The sequence below is a fragment of the Passer montanus genome, unplaced genomic scaffold, assembly GCF_014805655.1.
Source record: "Passer montanus isolate IOZ18808 unplaced genomic scaffold, ASM1480565v1 scaffold2, whole genome shotgun sequence".
In the NCBI taxonomy this organism is placed as follows: Eukaryota; Metazoa; Chordata; class Aves; order Passeriformes; family Passeridae; genus Passer; species Passer montanus.
In genome coordinates this window covers 12,297,964-12,317,945 of record NW_024366591.1, presented here as the reverse complement: position 1 = coordinate 12,317,945, position 19,982 = coordinate 12,297,964, and the positions used below count along the sequence as shown (strand labels likewise).

General features: G+C 40.6%; 1 protein-coding gene across 1 annotated transcript in view; it reads left to right on the top strand.

Annotated features, from left to right (window-relative positions):
• The window catches only part of UST (uronyl 2-sulfotransferase), a 151,898-nt gene that overhangs the window by 122,603 nt on the left and 9,313 nt on the right, over positions 1–19,982 (top strand). Inside the window, exon 7 of the mRNA XM_039707647.1 lies at positions 155–312. Coding sequence (XP_039563581.1) covers positions 155–312 — 158 coding nt within the window. The remainder of the gene's footprint in view (positions 1–154; positions 313–19,982) is intronic.

The following is a 19,982-nucleotide window of genomic DNA, read 5'->3' as shown; positions in this document are numbered from 1 at the left end:
AGCTACTTGGGTTTGGTGGGGGGCCTTTTTTTGTTCTAAGTATAGGACTGATTATTTTTAATTGACTTGTGTTCTTGGCTTGAATTTGAGAAGTAAATGCATATTTAAACTTTTCTTTTTCCCTCCTCCATCTTCCCCCATCAATTTCATACAGGGAGCCTGGTGAATGGGCCCTTGAAAGAGCAAAGCTGAACGTTAATGAAAATTTTCTGCTTGTGGGCATTCTGGAGGAGTTGGAGGATGTGCTGCTTTTATTAGAAAGATTCTTACCTCATTATTTCAAGGATGTGCTTAGCATCTACAAAAATCCAGGTAACTTTTTCCATTAAAAAGCTATTCTTACAGAAACTTCAGCTAAATCTGCGTGGCTGCTGAGGGGTACGTGTTTCTTTCTTGTTCAGTCAATGAAGAAGTTTATCTCCCTCTTAGGGAGCAGATTTGATGATGGGGAAGTGACATTCCACTTTTATCTTTAATGTTACTGTGTGGTTTTCTTTCCTTGCCTGCACTTGTTGCTCAGTGATCTTTCCACATGCCAGAAAGCTTTTCATTTTCCACTGAGTGGCTTCTTCTTTTAATTGTGTCATACTCAGTTCTCACATAATATTGTCAAAATATTGTCAAAATGGTGTCAGGAATATGTACTTAAATAAACCTTCAAGAAATTTTTTGGGGAGCTAGACACTTTGGAGATTCTCCAGGACCGGGTTATTTATTTTCCCTCAGCCTTGATTATGAGTTGAAATGAAATGAACCTTCAGCTGAACTGAGTTTAGGTAAAATACAAATAGGAATGTGCATTTACAGCACTTCCAATACAAAGCATGCTGAGGAAAAAGACTTAAGAGTCTGGAGTTGAGAAATGAAAATGGAGAGCACTCAGCCTACTCCTTAATTTGCACCCCATGGTCAGTCTGAAAGGGTTCTCTGCATCAATCCATCCCTCCAACACTGATTTATTGCTAACTTCTTTAAAAGGCAGTCCTGTGTCCTGTGCCTAAAAATAGATATGATGCTTCTTGGGGGGCTGTGCATGTCATTCCAGCAGAATTGATTTCTTTCTAACATTTAACTGGCACATCAACAGTGTGTGCACCAAGCAGGGGTGAAATTCCCTTCTTCCTTTGTGACTCGATTGCATTTGTGTCAGTGTGAAATGCCTAGAGCCATTAATATGTGTGTTTTGTACCAAGCTGTATATTCAAAGCACGTGGAACTAAGATGGAATTTAGTTTGTAATGCATGCAGCTGATGGATGGCTTCTGACTGAGAACAGCTATTACAGCAGTCACTCTTTCTGGAGAAATTATGGGTTTCTGTCCATATTTCTGGGATTTATGCATGACTGTCCATCAAACCCTTCTTCTAGGACGCATCTTTGGAAATTCTGTATTAGCTGTGATACAGGTACTAGCAAAAGTATGGCATTCCTTCTCTGGGCATGCTTGCAGTGGGTCATTGTCTGCTTGCAAGCAGGCAGTTAAGGCAGGTCTTTGGAAGGTGGAGATGTACTTTTGTGATGCCACATGCAGCCATAGAGCAATTTTGCTTAATAACAGACATAAAGAGATTATTGTACTGACATAAGAGCAATGCCCAGTTTGGGATTAGGTATTTCCCTTGGTTTTATAAATTAAACAATAAAAATAACGATGTTTGTAGTATGTGGAAGTCATCCTAAAGGTTTGCACAATTTGGTCTCGAAGGTTTCCCCATGGGGATGTTAGACAAAAGGAAGGCAAGGGGATCAATAGAAGGATATGCTCTCTCTGCCATGAGAATTTCTTTGAGTTTATATGACTTCTTCAGCTGTTCTGTGCACCATATATTTTCGTTTCTTTTACAATGGGGGAAGCAAATAAGCAGCACACAGGGTGCCCTAGAAATTGTCAGGTGGGAAATCAGCAGTCTGCCAGAATCATTAAGTGCTGGGTAGTCTTTCTCCTCTCTTTGTATTTTCCAGTATCAGGAGGAAATTTGATCACTTATTACAGGACGGTGATTTTCTCTGGGATTTCATGTTAAAAATGGGTCTTGAATCTAAAGATTCACCACTTTCTGTCAGTATTCCCTAGGTGGATTAAACCTTTATTTTATCTTCCCATTCATTTATTGACTGGGCATATAAGTAAGAAAGCAGTTTCCTTGTGTTAACTCTCTCTTCCTCTTTTCATACATGCATATGTTGAGAGATTTTTTCCTATTATAATTATTTTCTGATTATTTCTGAGTTGGTGCTAATACTTAGGGGAAAAAAATCCCTTAACAGAATCAGCCAGAAAAATAAAAAACATTAAAGCTGTGTGTAAGAAACCCTACACTGTTCTCCTCAGGACATCTTAGACCTGATCTGCAACACCCTCTGCTGTTGCATCATGAAGTGCTTGGAAGAAGACATGTTGTTCTGCCAGCTGTGTGGTGGTCCCACAAAGCAGCAGATAAACTGGGCCAAAACTGACCTTTTGTTGCAACTAACACTTGCAGATTAAATCTATAGAGTTCACAGTATTGTCTGCTGACCTGCTGCTCCACTTGAGATTCTCTTATGGCAGTCTTTCTTTCCTCTTTCCACATAAAGAAGGTTTATATAGAACTTATCTTTTGTCAACTGAATATAAGAAGATGAGGAAAACACAGAGAAGGACTACAGAAAGGTGATTCACTTCCAGAGTCGACTACAACAAGCAGTTCTGGATTGGAGGCAATTCAGAAACAGGATTTGTAGAGCTGCCTTGAAGCAAAAAGTAGCTGAAGAAAGAGTTTTTCAATCCAGTGTTGCTTTAGTGGATTACATAGATTAGAAATCACAGTAGGAAACAGGAAATTGCTGTCCCACCAACATAATCTAAACTTTATTAAAAGCACCTTCCTGCTATAGGAAGCAAAATGCCTGATGTTATCAAATGCATAAAATCACCTGTGCATTTAAGATATGTCTGCAGGTGTTGTGAGTTAAACCCCTTCTTCCTGAAGCTGGGACTCTCCTCGCTCAGTACAGGTGCTTTGCTTTGTCACCAGATCACTGTAGATCTCATCTAAACAAACTTCTTAGTATTGGAAACCTCCACTATAGGACGTTGATAATACAAAAATCAGGAAATCTAGAGACTTTTTCTCATCTCTGTTCCTTTGAACTGTGCAGGCCATATTCAAAGCTCTCCATTTCTTTTGTGTCTGTAGTAAACTTTCTCATCTGAAGCACGATGATAACATTTGTCTGGAAACTTTTGCTCAGTGTTCTCTTAGGAGAAAACAAAGCCTGTAGCTGTTTTACCGTCAAAAATATTTTTCTACTGTTGTTCTGAAGCAGATAATTTCAGCTGTGGATCTATGATAAGATAGTGTGACATTTTCATCAGAGAGTTATACTGTCTGTCTGTATACCTGACTGTTTTACCTTCAAAAATATTTTTCTGCTGTTGTTCTGAAGCAGATAATTTCAGCTGTGGATCTATGATAAGCTAGTGTGACATTTTCATCAGAGTTATACTGTCTGTATACCTGCTGGCACAGGTAACTGCTTAAAGCAGTATGAATTGAGTGCTTTTCTTTTTGATGCTAATGATTTGTCTGATGTAAGCTGGCAGAAGGAAACTGTGAAGAAAGGTAAAATGTTAAAAAAACTTGGCAGTTCAGCATGACAGAAAATTTTAATGTCAGAGGACACTAGGAGGATAACTTCCTTCATTGTATTAACAAAAACGTTGCATTCAGCCGTTCCATATGCCAAATATTTTGACTTGTGTGTTTTATAACCACGCGTGACAAAATGTGAAAGCTCTTTGTGGTGCTAAAGTTTTCATTGGAACCAATCTAGTTTTATCTTGTACAGTACTTTAAAGCTATGGGCTTCCTGTTTCTCTGTGCCTCCACTCTCTCCTTGAAATTAAGCATTTACCAAATCAAGAATTGCAAAAGGACTCTCTTTTTTGATGCCTGTCTTGTCCAAAGTTACAAGCTTGTCTTGATAGCCAAAACTGGCTTTGATAAGAGATTAAAAGGACAGGAATGTGGGCAGCAGACAGATTGTGAAATCAATAGATAAATGAATAGATGGGTAGGATAAATTTTAAGAATTTTTTTTGTGTTTCATAGCTTTCTTTGCTAACACAGTAAAATTTGCTCAGAATTTTGTCTTTTTTTCACCAGCACTGAAGCAGATAGGATCCAATGGCAGAGCCTTAGAATATATTTATTGCAAAATATGGAAGTATTCTTTAACTCTTTGAAAGGCCTGAAAGTTATAGCAAAACTTGACATGGAAAATCTTTCCTCACTCTCAGGGGCTAAAGGAAAAAAAGAATTGGTCAGTCCTGTTCATTTCTGCTGGCTGTAGCTCACTTTTGTAAGCTGGCTGGTAGCCAGAACACAGAGAATATTTACACAGCTTTTTTTTTTAAATGGGCACATGTGGGTTTCATATCTTTGGTGGTTTTAAGAGACAAAAAATCTTACTGTACTCAGTAAAACAGAGTTTTCTTCTGTCTTGTCAATTTCTGTGGCATGGAGTAAAAGCTCACAGCATCCAGTGTAAAACAATAGGCAATAAAATGTTTTTTTAGCACCTCAGAAATGCGCCATATCCTCACACCTCAGGAGTTCATAATTTTTATTTTTTTTTTTTTGCCACCAGAAGCCCTATAAAAACACTTCTTCCCAATACCAGGAAGAAAACCCTTTGTTTCCTGAAAGTTTCATTTAGGGTGGAGAATGTATAGGTCTTACTCTACACCAAGAAGACTGACTTTAGGCTTTTCAGACTGTGAATTTTATTAAGTGCAATGAAATAACTCACACTGTCAGCTGCAAAAAAATATATTGTTCAGGTGAACTGTAAATTTGAAAAAAAAAAGCAATGAAATTGTGATTCCCATAAGAATTGCATTTACATGGAATGTTTTAAACTGTAGTAGTAAATCCCAGGAAATATATACCCTCTCATTTTTTAAATCTGCTATGTTCATGAATGTTAATGGTACAGTCTTGACATTTTCTCTTGATAAGTATCCCCCTCTCCTTAAACCCATTAAGGAGAGAGATGCTGCCATTTGTCTTTATTGCAGAACTGAGGTCCTGAGAAGCAGAGCATTTTTGATGGAGTTAGGAGAAGGGTGAAATGAAGCTCAGCAGTCTGTGCTGTGCTGAAGATCACTCCTGTGCCAGGCCAGCACTAGGACATGCTTTCTGATGGTTCAGATGCTATGTGTTTGGAAAAGTTCAGGAACAAGGGGTTTTTCCCTCTGAGAAATTGTAGTGAATGTGTTTACAGGCAGCACCTCCAAGAACAAAAACTTTGAGTAAGAAATTATTATAGAACTCTGTTGGAAGGAGGCAGTGCTTTTTGTGCAGTGTCTTTAAATAGTGATCATCTTATCATCTTATATTCTGCCCTTATCTAGCACAAAATTAAAGGAAAGAAGAAATTAAGACTAATTGTATGAGGCTTCTTAGTCTGCTGGCTTCTTGTGGGCTGTACTTTGTGGAGAGGGTTGTGACTGGTAATGGGAAGGGAATACACTGGCTCATCTCCTGTGCTGAAGTGCCCAACACTTCTCTCTCCTACAAGCACCTGCACTCTTGTTGAGAGATAAGATCAGCATGGATTAGTTTTAATTTAAATACTGAGGGGGTTTTGTGGTGGGGTTTTTTTTGTTCGGTTTGGTTTTGGGTGGGGATTTTGGTTGTTTTTTGTTTTTTTTTCTTGCATCACTTTTAAAATTTAAAACACCTTTAAATACTGAGGGGGTTTTGTGGTGGGGTTTTTTTTGTTTGGTTTGGTTTTGGGTGGGGATTTTGGTTTTTTGGGTTTTTTTTGCATCACTTTTAAAATTTAAAACACATTCAAATGTTTAAAAGCTTTGGAGACTCCAAATATGCTGTCTTTTCTTTTACCTTGGACTCTAGAAGAGCTTTGTGTTTTCCCTATGTAATACTTTGAACAGGAATCACTGACTATGAAAATTTTCTACAGGAGAGGAAAATTCTAAATTTCACGTGGAGGCAAAAGGTGGGGCTGTGCTTGGGCAGCCCCTGCCTGTGTAACCCTTGCACGGCGCGTTCCCGTGTGCGATTTGAGCAGAGCCGCTTTGGCCAGCAGGTGGGGCGATCCGCCCGCGACTGCAGCGGTGCATTCGCATTCCGTGGGTTGCACACGTGGATTTACATTCCATGGACTGCACACGTGGATTTGCATTCCGTGGGTTGCACATTCCGCCGGGGGTGCGTTTTCTTATCACCCAGCATCCTGTTCTGAAAATAGAAAGCGTGAGCAGACCATTCTTTTCTTCCCCCTTTGAAGTCTCAACTTGCAGTATTGCACAGAGGAACGCTATAAAACAATGTGAATGCTAAAACATGCAGTGTAAGATCTAGGAAAAGTGTTTCATTGTACTTTCGTTTCTTGTAAAATAAATTCCCGGTTCTCTGTGTACAAGACGGGCAGGGAAAGAGGAAGCATCACAGTGCATATCCCTGAGGACGTTGCTTTTTTATTAGGTCGATAGCATCTAGGACAGTCTGCACTGCTAATCTGTTCCTTTGTTTGTTTTATAATACTGAAGGTACTATCAAAAGCTATAGATACATTATCTAGATCTTCAACCACGAAGATACAAGGTTTGGAGAGCAGGGAAAAACCAGACTGCCTGATCCAGGATGCCTTGAAGTTAGTGGATACACCAATGAGTGATAAGGATAGTCAGTGAAAATATCCTCCTTTTTCAGTCCCATGAAAGAAAAATATGTTTTGTCTTCCAGAGGTTTGAAATCCTATTGTGAATAAGCGAAGCAGTTTTAAGAATAGGAGCTCTTAGAAGGATTTGAGCACTTCTGGGCTTTCTCATGACTGCGTTTTTTAAAAGGGCCACTAGGTCTTTGGAAGATTTGTCTCAGAAGCAAAACTTCTCTGTGGTGAGTTCTGAAACAAAGCTTTACAGCTTATAACAACTGAGGTTCTTGTTCTGCTGAGGAAGGTGAAGCCACTCCAGACAATATGTCTGTGGCATGAAACCATAACTGTGCCACGAAAAGATTTATCCAAGATAGTATCAGTCTCATTGCTAAAATGTGATCAGGAGTAAAGGTGTGGCAAGCGACTTTGGTATGGCTTTCCAACCCACATGGAGCTTGTCTACATCCAGGCTCAAGTCCTAACTATTTACTCTTCCTTGCTAGTGTGTACTTGTTAGATTGAGCCTGCAGTGCAAGGGAAGTGGGATTTACATCTCCATTTGCCAAACACATCGCTATGGCTCTGCTTTCTCCTGGAGTCAAGAGGAGTGCTTGACTTGTAAGTACAGCAGCACCAGCAACAATCATGTAGATCAGGTGAGAACTTTACATATTTCCTATTGGCAGGCCAGGATTATGGGCATGATTCATGACCTGGAGAAATGAGGAATGAGGCTACTGTAGGTCCATAGTTCCCTTTTCCAGTGCTTCTGGCATTCAAGGATGTTGGCCGCCTTCCAGATCTCACCACTGATTGTGGCAAAGAAGGATATAGTTTCTCTTCTTGCTTATTACTGTACTAATTTTTAAATCCTTATTTTAGGCTTGGATTTTCATGGGAGTTGAATTTGTAAACTCTCTGCTCAGAATCAGTTGTATTGGAAGGTGAAGTCCATGTTCCCTTAAGTCTTTGTTTGAAAAACCTGGATCTAATGTTCCTCTTCTAGTACAGTTTCTGAACACGTGAGCTCAGACTGGCTCTGACAAACTGCAATGTGTTGTAGAGATAGGCTGAGTGTGTTTTGTAGAATTACTTAATCTTCCCTTTCTGTGAGCTGTAATACATGCCTATACACAGCTTGTGCTCTGCAATCTGCTACCTTTTTCCTATTCCTCTCCTCCACTTTTTTCATATTTCTGTTTACTGTCAAATGGCAAGGTCTTTACCTGAAGCCAAACAGATTTTACTTTTTTGCATGCTCATCTGAACCTCTTTATCCTTAACAGATGAAGTTTCTTTGTCTGTAGGATTATGAAGACTGAGACTACCTAATGCATCATCTTCATCTTTAGTGCAATTCCAATACTTCAGCCAACAGATTTTGCATTTCATCCCATCTATTCCTGTCACTTGCATTCAGTTTCCTTTCATCAGATCTATGGATGGGCTGTCTGGTTTTGGGATGAACCCTCAAAGTTGGAATTTCATACTGTGTTGTTGTAAAAACAAAGATTATTTATGTTCTAAATCCCTAGAGACCAGTCAAACAAGCCCTTACGTCTCACACATCAGGAATCCATGTGTATTTTTTTGTGTGTATGTTAGGACGAGATCATTTTGAAGGCTTGGTGCTGATATCTTCCAAGCAACAGTCCTGTTTATCTAATGAGCACATCAGTCACTAAAGATGTTATGGTTTATAAGTGTGCTCCTGCTGCTCATCTGAGGTTCATTCCCTGATCCATCTTTTGAATATTTCCTGTTCCTAGTACAGAGAATGGAAAACCCATGGATAACCAATTTTGTTAAAGCTCCAGCACAGAAGGAAATCTGCATTTGGATACAGCATTAGTGATATCTCATAAATAATCCAGGGTTACTGATGACAATATACCACAAACATTTTAATGACAGGCAGTTAAAGCTTGCAATGACAGTTCATTCCTTCTTGAGTAACTTAGTAAATAAAATCATAATGCTGTTTTGATCAGTAGCATTTCAGCTAAACATCCCTTACTGCTTCTGCTTTAAAAATAGCATTTAAACAAAAATTACAGTGGTGATAGATTATACAGATTGTTTCTTTGACAACTTCGTTCTCTGCCCAGGCAACAGAAGGCATGGAGAAAGAGCCATTAAATCCCAGTTAATAGGCCTGCTTCTGTTCCCAGGTGAACAGGTCTTCATTTCACCTACATGGAAACAAGCAGGCTGCACAAGGTGGCTGAGGCTGGAATATAAAAAACTTTTATTAATAATATGACCAAAACAACTGAGAATTTACCTCAAGTATCACTGTATCCCACAGTATGTTTTCGGGGCCAGTGTTTGGGGAGAAACACCTCTTAATTGAAAACAAAGCATATTTGGCATTGAAGACACAGGAGCAATATGAAGCAGATCACAGAGCTGACTATTCATTTAGCTTTTAAGAGCATAATCTTATTTTCAGTCTTCAAATAAAGTTATTTTACTTTTCTTCTCAGACTAAATCGCTATATCAGTGGCAGAATGGGCTGCAGGTTAAATTGATTCTTCTTACCCCCAAGGCATCTTGCAAGAACAATGCAACTACCATGAGCCAGTATCTTTGATGGCTCAGAAATGTCTTGGAAAACATTAAAGATAAGGTAGCTATAGAAAAGAAATTTAGTTGTTAAAACACATTTACCTGTAATTTTTGTACAGTGTGGACAAGGAGCCATCCCTTAGGAATTACTTAGATTTTCACATAAATGTTCCTATTTAATATCAAGTTTTTACAGTGATGTGAATCAGCTGCTATAGTAATTAAAATGTTGTCATAATTAAAATTAGGAAGACATGAGAGAGCATAAATTCTGACAAGTTAGATGTGAAATTATAGCAATTCCAGCCATGCAACTTGCAAAAGGCACTAAAGCTAACACCAAAAGGGTTTTTTCCTACCACATCAGGGCTGGGTGCTGAGAAGAGAGTCAGCATAAATTCTGACAAGTTAGATGTGAAATTATAGCAATTCCAGCCATGCAACTTGCAAAAGGCACTAAAGCTAACACCAAAAGGGTTTTTTCCTACCACAGCAGGGCTGGGTGCTGAGAAGAGAGGGAGAGAGAGACAGTGGGCAGCTAGGAGAAGTGCAGGGAGACATTCTTAGGGAAGAGACATCCCCAAGGTACATCTGTATAGGGACCACTTGCTCCCAGAGGACACAGTGTACTGTGCTCTAAAATCATCTTTAGGACACTTTTGCTACTACTAGAAAATAAGGGAAATAATTAGTAACATGAATTTTGGCAAAGTGCAAGGGTCAGCTCTTGATGACAAAATTGTAAGAATTAAAATGAAGTAAATGTTAGCAGTGTAGCTCTCAGCTGCTACACAGCTGGTACTCTCAGCTGAGGTGTCTCTCAGCCATCACTCCTCACTTGAACACAGCTTCACACCGTGCCTGTGCTCCTTCCTGTGAACCCCTTTGCTTTACCTGCTCTGAAGGCAGTTTATGGTGCTGGAGAGCTGACCCCTTGCTCTTCCAAAAGTCTTTCATAGAGTTATGTTCCCTACTTCCTTTCCTTGTTGGAATTTCCCAGCCTTTTTGATCTGTCCCTCTTGAAAACTTGCTCTCCTAGAAGCTATAGCAAGAAAAGAGGGTTTTACTAAATACAGCTGTGAAGATTCTGGTTTTCTTCTTTTTCTCTGTTCTTGGAGTTGAATCACAAATTTTCATATGTAGCGTGAAAGAGCATCCTCCCCTCTGTTTCTCTTTAGGCTCATCTTCCCAGTTTCCTCCTCTTCCAAACTGCATTCCCATTGTGTTCTTTTATTACTATCTTCTCTCCAGTTTTCTTTACCTATCTCCAACATTATTACTGCACTTTATAAGTCTTACTTTTTGAATTTGCACTCTGTTTGAGTATCTTTTCAGTTACTTGCAGATGCCATCTATAATACAGGTAAGTGTTAGGGTGTGGCATTTTTTACTCCACAGCTGTCTTTACTCCTTGGCAGTGTTAGGGATGCTGCTGTGTGTGCAAGTATTCACCAGGGATTTCTTTGAAACTGAAATTGCCAACTCTGTGGGGTGTCCCCTGATTCACTCAGCAGCTATTTTGGAAGAATAGCTAAGATCACTCTCAAGCTTTTAGAGGGCTGCAATTGTCACCTAGACATCAACAGATGAAAGAATCAAATTGACATACTGGGAGAAACTGTAATAGAGGATGTGATTAATAGACAGTTGGGAAAAGACAGCATGGCATTTGTAAAATCTTTAAGGACTCAGCAAGCACAGGGATATGAGATGGTACAGATGTAATTTTCAGCAAGGTCTCTGTCCAAAAGCTCTTTAAGAAAATTGGGCATTGGGTCAAGAGAAAGAGTAGACTCCTGCAGGATAAAGCTGGTGAAAGAGGTAGGCATTCATTCTTTGGTAGTGCCCCCTTACTTTAAAAAAAAACAAGGAAGTCTTGCAGGGACTGTGCTCCAGACTGGGATAAATGTTCTCCTAAAAAGCTGTGTCTGAGGTAAGTGAAGTCAGTGCTGATATGATGTTACCAGGGAGCAACAAAAACAACACTGAAGTGGTTTACTAATCATAACAAAGCAAAGCATTAAAATTCAGCTCATTGAAGTGCAGCTGCGGTCTGTCCTAGGCATTTAGAGCTGCAGTCCACAGATGCTCTGGGTCCTGATCCATATGGAGCTTGGTAGGAAAGTGCACAGATTATCAGATGGGTGGGTATTGTTCTCTGTACAGGGAACCAGTCACCTACAGAAGAAATTTTTATGTGAAGCTAGATCAAGTCATGACTCAGTTTTCCAGATGGCAGAAAATGATGATGCAGGACAGAAGGGTAAAATCTCAGCGGAATTGCAAGAGCAGCTGAAAGAAAGGCATTCACGTTGGAGGTGCTGCCCTAGCTGCAAAGCAGGGAGTTCACACAGCTGTAGTTCTGATTTGTGTTTAATGGTAGGTGATCCAGGAGCATCAGAACATGCCTGCTCTTGTTCTGATTTATCCATTCTCTTTCAAGTTTGCATTCTGGGAAAGCGAAAGGTGGCAAGGATGACAGCAAAGCCAAAGAAAGGTAATTTTCTGCAGACACACCAGGCCTCATTTTCCAGCTAGACTTACCAGAGAAAGAAAGAAACTGTTGAGTTGGCCTCTGGTTTTCTAGCAGTGAGCAGCAGCTGTTTTGGTAGCAGTAGCAGCAGCTCATATAACAAATGTTTCTTGATGAATGCAAACAAAAGCCAGCCCTGAAATTCCAGCTCCACTATGTACGCATAAAACATAAAACCAGTTCAAAATAACGTAACTACTCAACTTAAGGGATTTTTTCTTCCCCTCTAAATAAATTCCATATGAGAATTAGTGTTTGGTCTGCTCAGTTCTCCAGGGCTCACCCAGAAAATTTTTATCATAAAGGCCGAGGGCAAAAAGTGAGCACAAAAACAGAGCAAGAAAAAATATTTTTAGAAGAAGTGCACGTGCAAGGAGGTTGTGTGGTTTGGGCGAAGGTTTTGGGAATGCCAGTTATGCTTACTGAATTGAAATTACTGCTGATGTTTGTGAGTTGGCTGAATTCACTTGCCTCCAAAATAGGTCTTGGAGGAATTCTTTATGCATCTCTGTGCAATTTGCTTTCTGAAGATGACTTGTGGTTTTAAAGGCATCTACATGTTAGAAGAGGGTTATGCCCCCTAGCATAAATTTCTTTCCAGATAGCTAGTGGGAGGATTTCTAGAGAATGCAAGTTGCTGGTCAGTGCATACCCAGGGGAAATGAGGATATTGAAGAGAGAGAAAAATATAATAATTGGAGACTCGGGAGAAATACAAAAGCTATCCAGGAGGCAATGTCTTAAATTATTATCTTCCTCCAATTGCTCAAGTTAAAACCACAAGTAAATGCCAGCATTTACCCATCCCTCCCTGCTCTGCTGTTTGCTGGAGCAGCATCTGTTGTCTGCCCACACAAGCACTCCTGTTCTGTTCTCAGGCCCTGAAATACTCTCCTCATAATCAGTTTGCTTTCCTTGTGGTTGTTTTTTCTGGGCTGGCTTCCCTGTAATTGTGGAATTATTCAGCTCTATCCATCCAGCATAGGAAAAAACCTAATTTCTTGTGTTCTGACAGATTAATGATAAAATAATATAGCTTATTGTTGTGCCTTTTACAATATGATTCTATTCAATACCTTTTGTGTAATGGAAGTTTTGAATGAGGTTTGTCTTCTTCCATTTTGTTCCTTTTAACTGAATTTTGAAGGGCCTGTGCAGTTGTGTTTCTGTGTGATGCATTGCTGTTCTTGGAGTACACATGTACCCGTGAGTCGTTATGGGTATCACGTCTTCGGTGATACCCAGCAGAGAATCCAAATGTAGGGCTTAGAACAAAAACTGTGTGCTTGTCTTGTCTCTGCTTCTCCTGCTTCTTGACTGCTTCAATTCATTTCCAAGCCATCACCTACATTATTTTATTTCTTGGTATTTGTGGAGTGGGAGGGGGAAAAAGAGAGTGATAAAGAGTACTGTTGGATCTACCAAAGGAAAGGGAACAGGAAGGGTGGGCTCTTTCAGATTTTGCTTCTTTCTCACTCAAAGGAAGTGCAGCACAAGTTACTGGGAGAGCCCAGTGGTTGTGTTGGGCCTGTGTGGAGGGAGGATGGGGCAGGGAGCACACAGATGTTGCTGCAGCAGGGTTTGGTGCATACAGAGAGCCATGGGTGCACACAGTCAACCACAGCCTGCAGTGCTTTGCAGAGCTGTGCTCCGGTGGCTTTTAGGATGTTACCAAGTTTGGAGGTTTTCTGCTTGGGCATGAACACATGCTTTTTCTGTTACATAAAATGAGAGTGTGGAATTAATGGGTGACTGATATATAATATACATCTTCCAAAAGCTAGTGGAAATTGGACATGACAGAAGTGACAGCATAGCCAAACCAAATTTGTTTAAAACTTTGAATGAAAATATTCACCAAAAACTCTGTTTTATCCTAAATACCACTAAATATTTTCTGGGCATTGAAGTCTTATTTTTATCTTTTACGTTTTTTTCCACCCTCTCCTGTTCTGTGAGTGCTCTGCCAATTTCACAGTAGCCATGACTCATTCTTGGGGGGCCTTCAGACAGCTGACAAACCTGCCTTTCTTCCCTGGGTATTGACATTATTTAATGTCAGTACTTAAATGATGTACTGGGAAAACTGAACTCTCTGCATGACCAGTGAAGCGAGGTAAATGGCTGTTTCTCTCTCTGGGGGTTGTTTGGTGTCCTGAGTGGCTGTCTGGAGTTCATCAGCAGGAATACTCCTGACTCATGCTGCATACTGGTACACAGTAGGGTAGACAGGGATGCTGGCTAGGAGTTGACATGCAGTAGTGTTTGTAGGAGCAAGGATGAAATATGTGTACAAAAACAAAGTCCGTGTCAACCTTCTTAGTGCTTTCCTTGCCTATCCAATAGACAGATCTGTGCATCATTGAGGGCTATTTGATTTAAGTTTTGGTGGAATTGTTTGGGGTTTATATTTGGGCTTCACTTGGGGTTTTTTAGCCCCCAGTATATTTGTCTGCAGTGATTCTTAGTTCCCCTGTGGGGCACGGAAACACAGCAGAAGCCCAGGACTCCCTTACCAAGAGCAAACAAGGTGAATGAAGATCTATTCCAGTAAAGTCTCAAGAAACCCCTGCATGGTGACCAAAGCAACTGCTAGAGAGTGAATGAACTGCAGAAGATGGGAACCTGGGGAAGGATTTTGGACAGTAAAACTATGAAGAGACCTTGAAGAGGGTGAAGCATGGCAGGACCAACTGGGGTGAGGGATGATGGTTGAACCAACCTGCTCAGGTATTTGGCAGTGAGGTAATTTCACCAGTTGCTTCCTCCATATTCTCTCCAAGATTTTTGGATCAGCACATTTTTGGATTAGCTACATCTCTGGCCACTCACTGCCCACAGCTAATGTTTCAGTGTTTGAGAAGTCCTCAATCTGGTTTTTGCACTGAATCCTGGTTCTTAGAGACCAGTATTTGTCCGGTTGCACCACAGAAGTATCACATTCCACATCTTCCTTAGAGTTATCACGTCAGGATTTGTGGATATTTCAGGTGTGGGGTTTTTTCCACTCTAGACTCTTATCCTATCTATTTCCATTCTTATTTAATTCAGCAAGTGGTAAACTCTGTGGTAAATTTTGAGTGTCTGTGATGAATTAAAAGCTATTAGAGGTCAGGGCATCAACTGGGAATCCAGGACTGAATAGCATTTTGAAGAGTTCATATTCTTTCTGGAATTTCAGTACTTAGTCTAGCTCATGACTTTCTGTTCAAAGCCAATTTATTGATTTTCTGTGATGAGCAGGTGAGATACTAAGCATGGAGGCTGTGTATTCTTTTTAAGCGTGATGAAACATTTTCTTCTGTTAAGATTGTTTTGGTTTTTGTTTGCAAATGGCAAATTTTTCTTTCCAGTCAGCGTAGTGAAAAGGGCAATATGAGCGCTCTAAGCCTTGAAAGAAACACATTGTTATGATAGGCATATACCTACACACACATACACATCCTGACACACATATATATTCATCCAGATGTACCAAGAACAGCTCCTGGAGAACAGTAAACCCTTTTTATAGTCAGTTGTTTTTAGTGGAAAATAACAAGAGCAAATTGCCTCTCATACAACTTTGCCTTTTGGTGCAAACGTGAGATTGCAAGTGGTTGACAGCTAGAAAACTATCTGTTGTCTTACACATTAGCAAGAAGCTTACCAAAGATGTCAGCCCAGTTCATCCTGGACTTTTACTAACAGAAGATCAGTGAAACTGCAAAGCATATCTGTCTGTATATTAAATTTCAGTATTTATTTGGCTCTGCCTTCTGCTCTTGGTGGAATATGGTACTTTGTGCATTTGCAGAACACCTTATTTAGCCTACTTTAAGGGCAGATATGCCACTTAACTAAAGGTTCTGCTTGGAATCATTGAAAATTATTTCCCTTGGTGCATGTTTTTGCAAGCTACTTGTAGAAATCAGTGGTTTGAGTTCCTGCTTAATTCATCTACTCAGTTCACAGACTGCTTCAGTTACCCTTTCAGACCACATCTTGGTGTGCATCCCACTCCTTCAAAAGTAATAAAATGTTAAGCACATAGCCACTTTGTAGCTCATGTGCAAAAAGGGAAAAACTCCTAGTCCCACACAACTTTTCATACTGTGTACACATGTGTGAGTAATTTAGTGAAGAAATGGCACATGATACATTAGTATATTTCATTAGCAATTGGCACTGTTCAACCAATATTTTGCTCTTGAAATAATGGCAAAACTTGCCCAGTTTGCTGCTAAAATCAAAAGTTTAATCTAGCACTGCATCCCCATTTCTGAGTCTTAGCAGGAAGAGACAAAAAGCAAAAGATGCAACAAAAGTATTTTGATAAACAGATGTCACCCACTTTAAAGTGTTGAATCTCAGTTTAATTTTTCCCATGCTACATAAATAGCCTCTTCACTTCCTTTAGCCTTGCAGTTTTTCATTTCCCACTGTTACTAAAACAAAATGAAAAAAAACCTAGTTATATTTATGAGGACTCTATATTTACTCAGTTTAAGGGTTTTCGTTTCTTCGGTGAATGTACTTAATAAAATTAAATGTTCTGGGAATGTGCCAGAAATGCTGTCAGCCACTATGGCAAGCAGATGGATGAAGTTTCAGCTGAACGTGATGTGCCCAGGTTACTTTGTTTATTTAGAAGCTGATGACCACATTAACTGGACATACTAGAGTAGCCTGTGAGGAATGTGTTTTTAAAGAGCTCAGAGTCACAATTTCATACTCCCAGCACCTCTGAGTTTACTGATGAACTTGGCCCTATCCAGGCGTTGGATTGTGTTCTAGGACCTGCATACTCAGCACTGAGACTGGATGTGAAGGCAATCTAGCTGCAGCATCTGTGCCCCCATTGACTGCCAGGGTTGATTCTGCTGTTTTGACTGGTTAGGCTGGGTGTACCTTTCCTCCTTCAACAGCTCCACGTGTGTCCCTCCCAAAGCTGCACACTCAGTTGCAGAGGACAACCTCCTCTATAGGTTTTTTTGGCTGGAAAGTGGCCCAGCAGAGAAGGACCTGAGAGTGCTGTTGACAGCTGGCTTAACATGAGCCAGTGTGTGCCCAGGTGGGCAAAAAGGCCAAAGACAACCTGGCCTGTGTCAGACACAGCGTGGCCAGCAGGACCAGGGCAGTGACTGTCCCCCTGTACTTGGTACTGGTGAGGTCACACCTTGAATGCTGTGTCCAGTTCTGGGCTCCTCACTGCAAGAAAGACATTGAGGTGCTGGAGAGTGTCCAGAGAACAACAGAGCTGGTAAAAGGTTTAGAGGGCAAGTCATATGAGTTGCAGCTGAAGGAGCTGGGCTTGTTTAAGCTGGGGAAAAGAAGGCTCAGGGGAGACCTTACCCTTCTCTACAACTACCTGGAAGGAGGTTGTAGACAAGTCGATATCTTCTGCCAGAGAACCAGTAGGAGGAAATGGCCTTAAGTTGCACCAGGTACCATTCAGGTTGGACATCAGCAAAATGTTCTTCGCTGAAAGAGTATTTGAGCACTGGAAGAAACTTCCCAGAGAAGTGGTAGAGTCACCATCCCTGGAAGTATTCAAGGAAAGACTGAATGTGGCAATTACTGCTATGGTTTAGTTGACATGGTGTGTTCTGTCAAAGGTTGAACTCCGTGAACTTGGAGGTCTTTTCAACCTTAATGATTATATGATTCTAAGACAAAACCTGATGGTATGCATTGGTCACCCATGGAGCAATCCTTAGTGTAAACATGTGCCTCAGAGCCCTGTTGTTACGTGTAAGTGCATACTCACATCAATGTGGTCAATGACCCTTCTACACAAATGTACACTGAGCCAGAGGTGAATTTTTCATTTTTTTGGACGGGCCTCTCTGAAGTTGGCTTGATTGTTTATTTTTTTATTGTATTTCTTACTATGGAAACCCTGAATATACTATTCTCTCAGATAACTTTTTCATTTTGTTTTCCACAGAACTTCATTAAAATATTCTGTATTGCAAAACAAATTCTTCTAGTAAGCTTAGGATATTGAATAGGATTTTGTAGATTCAGGCTCAAATTTGTGGTTCAGAGGAATAGGTGTTGAAATAGGGCACTCAAGTACTGACTTTTGGTTTTTTATGGTATTTCCTGTGTTGTGTTATGTTATCAAGTTAAATTTACTTACAGAATTCACACAGCATCAATGCCTTCTCTTCTTGTCACTTTGCCCTTTGGTCAGTAGGCTGGTGATGGGCAAGAGGTTGGGAGAGAACACAGCTGGGACAACTGACCCAGACTGATCAAAGAGATAGTTCGTACCATATAACAACATGTTCAGTTATCCATAAAAGTAAGGGTGGAGGAAGGAGTGGGATCTTTGGCTTCTGGGATTGCCATTGCTTATGCACTGACTGGGGAATGGGAAAGGGATGTCATTTGCATCACTCCCTCCCTCTCCACCTCCTCCAGATTAAGCTGTTCTTATCTCTACCCACAAGTTTTCTTGCTTTTGTTCTTCCCCTTCTCTCCATCCTCCCTCTGTGGGAGTGAGCAAATGGCCACATGGGTGCTTGACTGCTGACTGTGTCCAATCTGCCTCAACAGGTTTGTGTCTTTATCTTGATATAACTTCTAACATTGCACGTCTTGTAAGTAACATTGAAGATTTTTATGCCACCACTCCTGAAGATTCCATTGTAGAAAATTGCAATGTTCTCCAGCAAAAGCCTGGGTTGTTGCACGCATAGTGTTCCTTTTAGTAACCTCTTTCCCTCCCAAAACTGATTTACCTTGTAGAGCTTTTCCTAATTGCTGTCACACTGCCTGGTTTCTGTCTCATTTTATTCTTATTCAGAGGTGTTAACATTTACGAGTTCCTGTAAATACTGAAATGGAAAAAGACAGCAGATCATTTTATCTCCTGTTTTGTTAATCACAAGGGAAAGGTTTGTGCAGTATAACTTTGAAGCACAGTAGTCATTATGTCAGGTCTAGTATTGTCATTAAATTAATGTGCAGACTATCCTGGAAACTTTGATACTAGCCAGTCTCCCTAACACTGGCATGAAACTACTGGTTGAAATACTGCAGACATAAGACAATTTACAGGATTAAATGCAGGAGCAATGGCTTTTCATATCCCATAAGTCTCTCATTCCTATTCATGTGTGCTTTCAGAGTGTTCAGGCTACTAAGAATGTACTTCCTGTAAACAAGGAGATAGATGGCAAAATGATGCACCCATGTATCTCTTCCCTTTCAGTACATTAATGTTAAATGGGAGTTGAATTTAAAAAGATCATTGAGCAAGCCCTGTTCCCTCAATGATTGTTCTTGGTGATGATGCACAAGCACAAATGGTAAAGGTGTGCTGGAGCTGATAGCGTCAGTCCCAGAAGACAGGTGAGAGTTACTATAGAGGCAGCTGTCTTTGCTACTGGCTGGTACAGATGGATGGAGTGCATGTGGAAGCCTTTATCTTCCAAGATTTTAGTCTCATAAGTATGTCAGAAAAGCTATTTTCACACTCCTTCTGGAAGAAAATATATTGCCTGGAATATAGAGCGAGTACATGCATGTGTAAATTTTGATGGTGGTCAAACAGCTTCTAGGCACCTAAAAATGTTCTGTATTCATTTATATTAACCAAAATGGATTAAAATTATACATATCCTTGAATTGGGGCCTGTTTCCAAAAGCTCTCATGCATATAAAGAATTGCCAGGGATAGTCTCCTGTCACAGGAGACACTACATCCTGTGTTACGGCCTCTTAGGGAGCGCTTTGTGATCAAGTGGGTCACACCAGGCCTAGGGAATTTCTTCTGCCTTTCTCAAGCCCCCATCCCTCACCTGTGCCTGCACTGCTAAAGTGCTGAGGTTGGCATGAAGAGCTAGTGTATCTCTGTAACTTCTGCAGCAGTATCTGCCTCCAAGATTTCCAGGAGAGAGACAAACTCTCAAATCTCAGCAAATCCGAAGTGTCCCAGGTTCCTCATTGCAGACGTGGCTGCAGGCTCTGTAACACGGGCAGTGAAAACCCAAGCATGAACTCACCTTGACTTGGGTTGCATTTGTGGAAATCCAGCAGGAATTTTGGTCACTGTGAAGTCCTGAGATAGCTAAATGTTTGGCTTATCTGTCAGACTCTTGGAGGTCTCCTAGGTACATAGGAATTGCTGTCTTTTTGTGAGTGAGGACACTTGCCCTTCATGTGAGCCTGTTACTGCAGGCATGGAGGGCAGAGTGGGTTGCCTGGAGCTTCCTGAAAGG